The sequence below is a fragment of the Sceloporus occidentalis genome, unplaced genomic scaffold, assembly GCF_023333645.1.
Source record: "Sceloporus occidentalis isolate IW3139 unplaced genomic scaffold, rSceOcc1.0.p SCAF_57, whole genome shotgun sequence".
In the NCBI taxonomy this organism is placed as follows: Eukaryota; Metazoa; Chordata; class Lepidosauria; order Squamata; family Phrynosomatidae; genus Sceloporus; species Sceloporus occidentalis.
Window position 1 is genome coordinate 3,601,173 of NW_028317037.1, and position 12,861 is coordinate 3,614,033.

The 12,861-nt window shown below is 46.2% G+C and overlaps 1 protein-coding gene across 1 annotated transcript; it reads left to right on the forward strand.

Annotated features, from left to right (window-relative positions):
* The first annotated feature begins 214 nt into the window (after positions 1-214).
* On the forward strand, positions 215-10,262 carry LOC149287724 (zinc finger protein 554-like). Its single transcript, XM_089492575.1, has 5 exons — positions 215-260; positions 4,599-4,767; positions 5,619-5,739; positions 7,995-8,054; positions 10,255-10,262. The coding sequence occupies exons 2-5, from the start codon at positions 4,690-4,692 to the stop codon at positions 10,260-10,262; spliced, it is 267 nt and encodes an 88-aa protein (XP_089348701.1). The 5' UTR covers positions 215-260; positions 4,599-4,689.
* Positions 10,263-12,861: the final 2,599 nt, after the last annotated feature.

Below are 12,861 nucleotides of genomic sequence, written 5' to 3' on the forward strand. Positions count from 1 at the left end.
AATTCACTGGATGATGGCAGCGAGATTTAAGGAAGTTACGGGTCTGCTGGGCTAAGAGCCATAATGTCTAAATGTCTAATGAGCACTTTGTAAGCCACTCTGATAGCCTTTTGGCTGAAGAGAGGTTATAAAACTATTATTATTATTATTATTATTATTATTATTATTATTATTACAGGGCCGCAGTTTGGCTGCTTGGACCACCGGAGATCATCACAGAGAGTCAGTTGGAAAAGCCCATCTCACTCCAGAAAATAAAGGTACTTGAGGAGTTTGCACTCTACTTCTTTCTGTAATAATAGCTACAAAACTGATAATAGCATTTGGGACATTTAGTCTTTTAAAAACAAATATGGCAGATTTAAATGCTGCTTCAAAACCTCTTTCCATCTGCCAGCTTTGCTCTGGTTTTCGGGGGGAATGGGAAAGTCTTGGGAGGGAGGGACTGCCAACAGAATTAGGAGATGCATTGCAGGCTATGGACAGTTTGCGGCCAAGTAAGGTCCAAAACACATGGCAGCAATAGTTCAGCTTGAGAGCGCTTTAACTGCCCTGGCCCAGTGCTAGGGAATCCTGGGAAACGGAGTTTATTGTGGCACCAGAGGTCTCTGAAAGAGAAGGCTCAATGTTTCACAAAACAACATTTCCCAGAATTCCCTAGCACTGAGCCAGTGCATCCAGAGAGTGACTAAGGAGTGCCCCACTCCTCCACGAAACCAGCTGGGTCCTTTGGGCGAGAAGTCACACTCTCTCAGCCTCAGGGAAGGCAATGACAACTCTTGCCAAGAAAACCCTGCGAAGGGTCGCCATAAGTCAGAAACAACTTGTAAGCACACAACAACAAGACCAGAAACACCACTAACACAAGGCAGCTAGGGAGAAAGGAAGGAAGATTTCAGGAATTTAAGGCTATGTCCCTGCACTCTTCCCCTCAGTCTCTCTCTCTCCCCTGAAGGCCTCAAACTGCCAACTGCCAAGCGCTCAGGCAGAAGCCGCCATTTTCTGGTCTGGTGGCCATTTTGTGTTCTGGTAGCCATTTTGTGCTGCTTGTGACTGTGGGGAATAACGTTCCAGAACCTTCTCTGAGCCTCAGTTGAACAGAGGCCTCTCTTTCTCTCCTGAGGCTCCAGAGTCAGAAAGAGCCAGGCTCCTTGGGCCAAAAGGAAGGAAGTGTGTCTCTTTGTGTGTCTTTTGTGTCTCTTTTCTGAGAGGGTTTTCTTATTACACAGCTCTGCTCCTTCTGGGGATCATGGGTTTTAAAAGGAGTCAGAAATGGGGAGGAGAGTTTTAATACAAGCTTTATCCTTCTTCTTCACAAACATTGGGCTTTGGCTTCTAAGAGGAGGCTAGTCCCCCCAAAAAGGCCAAAAGTGGCTCCTTTGGGAGGTTTTAAAAGTCTTCCCAGTTTTCTTATTAATAGATTTTCAGGCAAGAAGGAAGGAGACAGGCCAGAATAATTCATATTACCAAGAAGGAAACATACAAACAAACAACAAGAAGAATAAAGATTAGACGGAAAAACAAACTGCTTATATTTAAAAAATCTAAACCATTCTTAACAGGATAAAAATTCAACTTGGGTGCTTCTATTCTTTTAGAAAAGACTCAGGCTGTATCTGCACTGCAGAGATATTCCAGTTCTAAAATGTGTTAACTCTCTTGGTTCCATCCTATGGAATCCTGGGATTTGTTGTTTGTTGTGGCATGAGAGCTCTCTGGCAGAGAAGGCTAAGTGTCCAAAGGTAAAATCCCAGGATTCCATAGCACTGAGCTCTTAAAGTGGTGTCAAAATGCTTTATGTCTATAGTGTGGATGCAGCCTTCTTGGGAAAGGGGCTGATGCTGGGGAAAAGAGGAGGAATGCAGAAGGAAAGGGGGACGGACGGACGGACGGACGAAGGGCCACCTGCAGCTGGACTGGCCTCCCTGTGCGGTCAACACCTGAGCTGGGTTGTGGATGATGGCCACTCTTAATATCAATATTAATATCTTTCACTATTGATTGTAATTAAGGAGGGGATCAGGTTCCTCCTTTCAATAGCATCAGGAAAATGTTTAGGTGTTGTTAAGGTTTGGAAGTCCTGTATGGGGACTTTTTGTGTTATCACAGCCATTGGGCGCCATCAGGAAAACCTTTCTTTAGGATCAGAAATCCTGATTGGGATCCCTTCTGACTTTGGGGCCCTTTCATCCTCCATTTTGGGTTCCCTGAAGGCCTCAAACTGCCAACTGCCAAGTGCTGAGGCAGAGGCGGCCATTTTGTGTTCCGGCAGCCATTTTGTGCTGCTTGTGACAATAATAATAATAAAAATAAAGCATTTATTTGTATCCCGCTTTTCCTAGAGATCAAAGCGGTTCCAGAACCTTCTCTGAGGCCTCCGCAATTGAATCGAAAGGTTCCTCTTTCTCTCCCTGAGGCTCCAGAGAGAGAAGGAGGCCAGGCCTCCTTTGTGCCTCTGACCCTCCATTTTGAGAGGAAGGAAGGAAGGAAGGAAGGAAGGAAGGAAGGAAGGAAGGAAGGAAGGGTCCAATGCGGTCCAGTGGGGCCAATGAGGAAGGGGAGGCAGGGGTCCAGGGCCAGTGGGGAGTCTGGGCTTTGGGGGCTGGGAGTAGGGTTGCCATAAATGAGGAGCTCCGAACCGGGACAAATGTTGGACAAGGCTTAAAAATGTAGGACCATTTTTTTTAAAGGTCCTACATTTTAAAACCTTGTCCTCCTCCTCCTTCCTGGCTTGGGAGGAAGCCTCGGCCTCCTCTCAAGCCGGGAAGGATGCAAGGGCTGCTCCTCATCGCGATGATCACCGCGGTGGGAAGCAGCCTCCTCCCGGCCCCCACTCCCTTTCCCGGCCTCTGTGGAGGCCCAAGCCTCCACAGAGGCCGGGAAGGAGGGCCAGGGCCGCCTGTCATCACGGTGATCGCCGCGGTGGCAAACGGCCTCCCCCTCCTTCCTGACCTGGGAGGAAGCCTCGGCCTGCTCCCAGGCCGGGAAGGAGGTGGAGGCCGCCCCTCATCGCGGTGATTGCCGCGGTGGGAAGCGGCCTCCTCCTCCTCTCGGTCTGGGAGCAAGCCTTGGCCGGCTCCCAGGCTGGGAAGGAGGCGGAGGCCGCCCCTCATCGCGGTGATCGCCGCGGTGGGAAGCGGCCGCCGCCTCCTCCTCCTCCCTGGCCTCGCTGGAGCCCGGGAGGGAGCGTCTCTGCGGCTGGAGCTCCAACCGCGGAGAGCCCTCCCAGGCCTCAGCAAGGCCTTGGAGCCGCCGCGGTGGCTGAGGTGGCTGCGGTGGGCGGGGCCGTCCCGGTTTGGGCGCCAAACCGGACCGGGACCGGGATGGCACCGCCCAAACCGGGATTGTCCCACCCCCCGGCGGGATATGGCAACCCTAGCTGGGAGAGAAAGGTGGGAAAGAGACCCTCCCTTTGGGCCCTAGCTGGGGAGGGTCCCACCGGTCCTTGCCTCCCCCTTTGGGAAAGGAGACCCCCTCAGCCCCCTGGACTCACTCCTGCCACTCATTCCTAGAATGGCTGGGACTCAGAGGAGTTTCCTAGGCATTGTCACCTTCTGCCCTCCATGGCCATTGGCACTGACCTTTCCCCATTGCCTTCCCTCCCTCAGCCCTGTGGACCTCCTCCTCCTTCGCACTCAGAGCAACCCTTCTCTACGGCTGAGGAGACGGCCTCTTACCTGGGAAGCTCCGGCCATAAAGGACTGCAGAAGAGGCCTTTCTGGGGCTGCAGGAATCAGGGTCTTTGTACTGAAGGTAGGCCTTTACTCCTGGAGCTGAAAGAGGAGTTATGTGTAAACGCTTCAGTCCAGGATTGTGTGGAAGGGCTGCAGCTGAGAGAGTGAGCCCATGCTTTGCAGGCATAAAGTCCCAAATTCAGTCTCTAGTAGAACTGTCTTCCCAGAAGTTGGAAGTGAGATTTCCAGACCCCAGACACACAATGCACCAGTGAGTCCTTTGTGTGGGGACTGTGTGTGTATGTGGTGTTTGCTAGAGTTTTATGAGGTATTCGTTTCACTGCGTTTATAAAATGAGTTTACATACATCTTCACTTCACTCAAATGAGCATAATCCACGGTTCAATGTTCAGTCATAAGCCTATACATTTATAGATTTTTGATATTTCAAGTGCAACATATTCAGCAGTGTGCATCTTTTTAAAAAATGTACAAGGAAAAGTGAAGAAATTGTTATTTTGACAATAGATCCATTCAGAAACAATGCACACAAATGTACATGCCTCAATTTCTATGTGGCTTTAGCAAACAGAGGGAGGAGGTGCATACTTCATGCTCCTGCTATGACTGACATAATAAAAACAGCAGTTAAGCTTAGAGAAATAGTGTCATCTACAAAAATGAAATAATTATTTTGACCAGTGTCTAAATGGGGAGGGGGCCATGATGAGGGGAGGCCATGGGTCAGATCTCTAAGGTAATGTAGCTCTTATGCAGCCCAGGAGCTACAGCTTCTCCACCTGGGACATAAAGCAGGTCCTCCCGCTCCTCCTCTTTGTGAAAGAGAAGTCATGATGATACAGTGACTTTGAGTGCTGCAGGGTTTCTAGCCAAACCAAGCCTAACCCTTGTCTCTTTTCTAAGGAACTTCATCTTGGACACCTTGTACACGGATTTGGAGTGTCCTTTGTTAGAAGTGACCGAAGTGCAGGGCCACCAGGATCCCCCTTCCCACATGATGGCCAACACGAAGGCCAAGCAGAGGGAGCTGGGCTCCAACAGAAAGAGGCTTCAGAGGTACAACAGCTCTTTGGTAAGTTGCCATCCTGACTGTTAATTTCATCTGTATCTGGGCCAGCTCATGAAAGCAACCAGAAAACATACTGTCGCAGTTTGGCAGAGAGAGTCCTGGTTAATCCTCTATCACCTCATTTTTTGAGGGGGCTTTGAAAATGGCCTATTTCACTCCTCCTCCTCCCACTTTCCCCCTTCTACTCAGGTCAGTTCAGTTGCTGCAAAATGTGTTCCAAGTTCAAAAGAGTGTGTGTCCCATCCACTCAAAAGAGGGGAGACAGGAGGAGGGAAGGGGGCAGGATCTTTCTCTTGCCAGGAGTCGGAGCAAAAACAAACTTCTGTACCCTTCCTCGCTTGTGTGATCATTATAATTAACAACTTTGGCCATCTGGACCGCCTTCTGGTGTTGCTTGTCCACATGAGTCTTTCTTTCCCAATCTGTGAAATGCTGGGGGATATGGAAGAATATCTCTGGACTTAAATTGAGGTGGGCCCAGTGGCCCTCAAGCCCAGAGTACTCCCCAGAACTGTTCTTTAAAAAGGAAATTTGCCTCTGAAATTAGGTGAGATATGGCTAAATGATTCATTGGTGACTAAATGTACTATACATGTTGACATAGTCAGTATCTTAATCAATCAATAATATTCCAGAAATGGCCTAATTTATATTGTTTATCATATTTTATATTATATTGAAAGAATTCGAGACAAACTGGATCTCAAAGGCTGTAGCTTTTCCTTGCTTAGCAGAATTTAAAGTTTATTTCCTGGACTGATTTCTGCAGTGTTGAAATAATATTTGCAATGCACCATGTGCTTTCCTCCCCTTTTATTAGTCTTTTTCTGGATGAGGGCTATTTTCTGTTGCAGGTGACCTTTGCGGATGTGGCTTTATATTTCACTGAGGAGGAATGGAAACTGTTGACAAAAAAGCAGAAACTGATGTACAGTTCCGTGATGATGGAGAATTATGAAAATGTGGCCTCTGTGGGTAAGGAACCTGAATCCATTGCCCTTCCTGTGAAGACTGAGGGCCCTTTCATAATTTACTGTCAGAGCGCTATGATTCCCCTTTAGAATTATAGAATCAAAGAGTTGAAATAGACCACAAGGACCATCCGGTTCAATCCTCTGCCATCCAGGAACAGACATTCAAAGCATCCCCAAGAGATGGCTATCCAGCCTCTGTTTAAAGACCTCCAAAGAAGACTCCACCAAACTCTGAGGGAGTATATTCCACTGTTGAAGAGCTCTTACTGTGAGGAAGTTCCTCCTAAAGGTTAAGTGGAATCTCTTGTCCCTGTGGCTTGCATCCATTGTTCCATGTCCTTTTCTCTGGAGTAGCAGAAAGCAAGCCTGCTCCATCCAGAATATCACATCTCTTCAAATATTTGAACAGGGCTGTCATATTCACGCTTAACCTTCTCTTCAATAATCTAAAAATACCCAGCTCCTTAAGTCATTCCTGCGAGAGCATGGTTTCCAGACCGTTCTCCAATTTGGTTTCCCTCCTCTGGACATGCTCCAGCTTCTCAACATCTGTTTGAATTGGACACAGGATTATTACAAGTGAGCCCTGACCAAAACATAATAGAGTGGCACTATTAGTTCCCTTGATCTTGACACTATACTCCTATTGATACAGCCTAGGATCACATTGGCCTTTTTAGCTGCTGCATCACATTGTTGACACATGTTCAACTTGTGCTGTACTACGATTCCTAGTTCCCTTTCACACGTAATTTAATTGTCATAACAACTTCCTGCAGAATCGTGAAATTTCTAGTTTTAGTGAGGCACTATTATTCTCCACATTGTAAGGTTTCTAAATATTCAACCCTAAACTGCCAATTCTGGAATGTTGTGGGACGCAAGCGCTATGCTTTTAGGGGAGTTTGGTACTTAGCTCAATAGAGCAAAATAGTTTCACTGGGGCAATAGTGACCTCTGGACTCAGCCAATCTATAGCAGTTCCTGAATCAAACAGATCTTCAGTGGGATTTGAAATAGTTTTTTGTGTTTTATTTAGGGGGAAAGCAAAACACACAGACACATACATATAAGTGTTCACGCACACACGCAAGAACTAGGTAACAAAGTTGGGCGTGGTGAATAGATGTAAGGCTTTGATAATGGTGATACGTTATCTATCCAGATCTTTATTCCAACTGTTGAGGATTTGAAATAAGGAGAGGTCAGTAGTTCCTGCGACAATTGAGGTTGGTGAGTGCATTGAGGTGTTTAGCCATGAAAACAAACAGAGTGTCTATCTGTAACTGGACTGACACCGAAGAACAGCAAGTCGGGGCTGATAGTTATACTGAAATTGGTTTCTGCTTGGGAGCAGAAACTGTGGGTTCAGAAAGGTTTATATCACTTTAGAATATTTCCTTTGTGGGGGAAGAATGGTGTGAAACGAACTGAATGCAATAGGTGTTCGATGCAAATACCTCAGACAAAAGGGATTAGCTCACCGCCTCTCAGATTCTTGTTGGCTCTGAATTTTAATCGCGTTCACAAGCCAATGTACACTACAATCTGAGGGTGATGCACCCAGATACAGCTCAAAAATATCATAGCAGAGTATGGAAGCAAATATCCAGATATAGGCATTGGCAATGCAATGACCACTTTTCACACTTAAAAATAAGTCACAAACACAGTCAATTTCATCGAAATCCTTGGAGGTTCTCTATGTTGAGTTGCAAAATAATACAAATATTTGCAAGCTCTCCTCTCCGACTTCCATCAACTTCACCATCCCTTGTACACACAACTCCTATCCCATTCACACCAATCCTCATGTGAGCTGCATACTGTATTGGTTGTGAGTCCTCTCCTGGTGCCAAACAGCATGAAGCATCCTCTGCCGTTAGCTTGCATCATGTCTTGGTCTCTGACTCAGCATTCAGTGGCCGTCTCACAGGATATGATGCCACCTGTCAATCAAAGTATTTTTGCAATGTTTAATTGAATATTTTTTTGAACAGTCCTTTGACTATCTTCTTCCACTGATTCCCTCAAGGCAGTTCCCATATGGTCTCTTCTTTGCTAGCTCCTATGAGTAAGAATGCAACTGTTCAATGGATTTAGGGGCATAAGCATCAGGGTCATGATTAGGTTACTCACAGCAACTTTATTAATTTAATCTCTAAGAAGGAGGGATTAATGAGGGCTAAATCATGCAGTAACACCCTCCTCTCTTAACTGATTTTCAGTCTCATCTGTAATTGTCGTTCTTTACAGAAAAACATTTGAGTCATGAGAGAGTCCACACAGGAAAGAGGTCACATAAATGCCAGCATTGTGGGAAACATTTTGCTTACAAGTCAATCCTAGTCATGCATCAGAGAGTCCACACAGGAGAGAAGCCATACAAATGCCAGCATTGTGGGAAAGGTTTTTCTCAGAAGTCAATCCTAATGATACATCAGAGAATCCACACAGGAGAGAAGCCATACAAATGCCAGCGTTGTGGGAAATGTTTTTCTCGGAAGTCAATCCTAATGATACATCAGAGAGTCCACACAGGAGAGAAGCCATGCAAATGCCAGCGTTGTGGGAAATGTTTTTCTTGCAAGTCACACGTAGTGTCACATCAGAGAGTCCACACAGGAGAGAAGCCATACAAATGCCAGCGTTGTGGGAAATTTTTTTCTTGCAAGTCACACGTAGTGTCACATCAGAGAGTCCACACAGGAGAGAAGCCATACAAATGCCAGCGTTGTGGGAAATGTTTTTCTTGTAAGTCACACGTAGTGTCACATCAGAGAGTCCACACAGGACAGAAGCCATACAAATGCCAGCATTGTGGGAAATGTTTTTCTGAGAAGTCAAACCTAGTGAAACATCAGAGAGTCCACACAGCGGAGAAGCCATACAAATGCCAGCATTGTGGTAAATGTTTTTCTCGGAAATCAATCCTAATGATACATCTGAGAGTCCACACAGGAGAGAAGCCATACAAATGCCAGCGTTGTGGGAAAGGTTTTTCTCAGAAGTCAAACCTAGTGAAACATCAGGGGGTCCACACTGGAGAGAAGCCATACAAATGCCAGCGTGTGGGAAATGTTTTTCTCAGAGGTCAATCCTAAAGATACATCAGAGAGTCCACACAGGAGAGAAGCCATACAAATGCCAGCGTTGTGGGAAATGTTTTTCTTGTACGTCACATATAGTGTCACATCAGAGAGTCCACACAGGAGAGAAGCCATACAAATGCCAGCATTGTGGGAAAGGTTTTTCTCAGAAGTCAAACCTAGTGAAACATCAGGGGGTCCACACTGGAGAGAAGCCATACAAATGCCAGCGCTGTAGGAAATGTTTTCCTCAGAAGTCACACCTAACGGCACATCAGAGAGTCCAAAGAGGAGAGAAGCTACACAAATCCTAACATTATATTTGTCAATAACGAATACAAAAATATATTTTTTCAATCCCGCAGTGCAAAGAAAAGGCCCTTGTGATCTTATTTGTAAAATTTGTCTGTCAATATGTCTCTATGTTTTCAAGTTGGATTTTGTTACGTTTAGGTTTTAATTGCCAATAGTATAGACAATTGCTTTGGGTTGTCAATTTGGCTGGGGATTGTGGGTTGTGGTATTGGTTAGGTAGATGGGAGGTTGGGATTTGTTGCAGCTGGTTAGAATAGTTATGGGAATTATAGCTTTTGCAATGTGTGGGATTTTGGCTTAAGAAAGTTGGGGGCAGGTATTAACAGAAAGGGCTAGTTTCTGGGAATGGCAAAAGGGGGCCTTGTTACCTGTGGGGCAGAGACTGTGGGAATTGGAGGTGGGGGCTAGGTTTGGAAGAGGGTCATGTTTTTGGTTTTAGGGGTTTTAATGTATTTGGGTTGGAGTGGTCAGTTCTGGCTTAATCACTGAATTTCTATGTGTTCTCAATAAAGTTCTTTACTGTTTCAACACACTGGACTTTGATGCACAGAATTTCTTAATTTGCCCAAAACTGACCCTTTCTTCTCTCCTCAGTTCTCTTCTCCATTCCCAGCCATAAGAACAGCACAGACACACAGACACAAACATACAGGATACACAGAGAGAGCTATATTTCCAAAGCAGAGCCTTCCTTTCCTACCTTTCCCTCCTGAGTCCAGCACTGCACCTTGGCCTCCATTGCGGTCTCCTCAAAGGAAGAAAGGAGGGAAGGAAGGGGAGGCCACTGAACCCCGGCGCATATCTTCCTTTCCCACAAAGGCCGCCAGCGGAATAAGCAGCAACATCTAGGACCTGGCAATCCCTGCGCATGCTGAGGAGGGGCCTTTGGGACTATATGCGCCTGCACAGTCTCAGCCCCAGAAGCCATTTCTGCCCTCACAGTCTGTTCTGAGGGAGGGAGGGAGGGAAGTGGGGAGAGCCCTTGTTCATTCAGAGGAATGGCTGGAGGGGAGAAGCCCCTCTTCTCCCCCCAAAGAAAGGCTGGGGTCCTGCAAGGCCTCCTCTCTCTCTTTCCTTCCCTGCCCCCTCCTTGGGGGATTCCTTGGGTCCAGGGTACTAGGGGAGTTGTTATGATAAATGAAGGCCGGTGGGACCCTTGGAGAGAGGCATGGCCATGGAGGGGAGGGGGATCCAAAGGTAAAAAGGTCTTTGAGTGGCCCCCTCTCTCATGGAAAGTGGGGCTGAGGAGAGACCGTCTCTTCTGATGCCTCATTTGGGGAAGAGTTTTGTGCCAAATAGAAAGCATTGCACAGGATAGGATTCAATAGCATTTTTCTTGGGGGAGGGGAGTTTTCTCTGGAGTCCTGGGGGAGGGGGCTCTGGGGAGGGGGAGAAGAGCCAAAATCCTCTTGGCCAAAGCCAAGAGGAGGGAGCCGGAAGGACCTCAAAACTCTGGCAATCCCCTGTCAACCTGGGAACTAGGCTTAGAGACCCACAGGATCCAGATTGGCATCCTCCCTCACATACTTCACAACAACCCTGCAGAGGAGGACCAACAGAGAGACCCACAGCCCCAGAAACATCCCCCCCAGTTCTGGGAGCATACTGAAAGGGCTTTTGACCCCCTTGAAGAGATGTTGTTATTCTTATTCTTATTTATATTCCACCTTTTTTCAATGGAATCAAAGAGGATTACAGTAATAAAATAACATACAATTTAAGAAATACAATTAAAATTCCAAACCCCCAATCCTTCTCCCAATTATAAAAACATTAATCAACCTTTAAAAATCCTATTAAACAGCAAGAAAATTTAAAACTTTCATAACACAATACAGTAAAAAAGTTTTTTGGGGCAAGAAATGAGTCGTTTTCTGAAGGAGAGGTGAGAGGGCAGGAACGATATACATCAATAGCAATTTCCATCACACTAACGATGGCAAGGGTAAGGGTCAGGAGGAGGGGGAGGCAAGTCAATAGATCTCATCTGGTCTGGAAAGAGGTCCGTCTTAATAGCCTTCCTAAAGGCTTCCAAGGTGTTAATAGGACGGATCTCATCCGGAGGTCGTTCCAGAGTGAACCAACACCTTGGATCTTGCCCAGAAACTAATGGGCAGCTAGTGGAGGGATTTAAGAACCGGTGTAATGTGGGCAGTTCTAGAAGAGCCCATAACCAACCTGGCTGCCATATTCTGTTCCAATTGAAGTTTCTGAACTTGGCACAAGGGTAGCCCCATGTAGAGTGCGTTACAGAAGTCCAGCCGAGAGGTGACCTGCGCATGTACTACTGTTTCAAGGTCTCCCTGCTCCCCGCCCCATGTCTCCAAATGATCTCACCCAGCAGCTTCATGTAAATGTTGAATAGCATTGGGGACAGAATCACGCTTTGAGGGATGCCCGACTTGAGCTCCCTCTTGGACAAAGAACTGTCCCCAAGTGACAGGAATCTGCCCGAGATGTAGGACCTGAACCACTGGAAAGCAGTGCCCCAATTCCCAACTCTCCCGTATGTTCCAGAAGGATACTGTGGTCAATGGTACTGAAGGCCGCTGAGAGGCCTTCAATAGCACCAGCAGGGTCACACTTCCCCTTTTCAAAGAACTGTCGATGCTCAAACGGAGATCACCAACTAAGGCGATCATGGCCATCTCAACTCTAAATCCAGTTTGAAATGGATGTAGAAAAATCCATTTCTTCCAAGACTGCTTGGAGTTGAATGGAGACTGCCCTCTCCATTACCTTGCCTAAGAATATTAAGATCCAAACTGGTCTGTAATCGTTTCTGTCCAGAGGGTCAAGGGAAGGCTTTTTAGAAGTGGTTTAACCACCGCCTCTTTGAGGCAAGATGGAAGACATCCTTCCCTGAAAGATGCATTAGTTATATTTTTAGCAGCATCTTGATGTTATCTCCCCTCTGGAGAAGCCAGCTAAGACGGGAAAGGATCGAGATAACAAGTCGTCTTTTACATACTCCCAAGGAGCTTGTCCACATCCTCTGTACTAATGACTCAAATTGATCCAGAATAACAGTATGGGTGGAGGGTCTGGATACCTCTCCTGTCACTTCTGTCGTAAGGCCAGCATCCAAATCGGCTCTTACCTGAGAGATTTTGTCCGCGAAGTAGTTATTAAAAGCATCACAACAGGCTTTTGTAGGTTCTGATAAAGAGTTCAGGGTTCTGGAAGCTATATATTAAATAGGACAGTGTTGAAAAATATGTTGTTTGGCAAATGGGTGATATAACCCAAGAAAAAGGTTTAGTTCACAGAGACTGGAAGAATCTTAAAGTAAAAGTTGAAAGAATAGATGTGTATATGCAGAACATGTTCACGTCTATAAACTTCACTGTCAAACATACTGGTGGCGACCAGATGACAGACAAGCGTCGGTGGGACCCCAAAAGCCATCAACCAACTGGAAAAGGAGATTCAACAGAGGGAAAAAGACCAAAGGTTGTGATGAACTATCTAGAGAACGGGATGATTTTGATAAGAGACACTTTACGGTCTACAGAAGAAGATGTAAAGATTGCTCAGCGCACTCAAGGAATGTGGTCCAGTGAAACAGGAGGAAGCAAAGACTTTTTACTAGATGAGGTGTTAAGTCCACAGCCGGTAAAAAGAAACACGTGGTCAGTTACAAGGACTGATCCAGAGAAGACTCCTAAAAAGGACAAGGATATCATTGAGTTGATAGACTGGAAAACCAATATATTGTA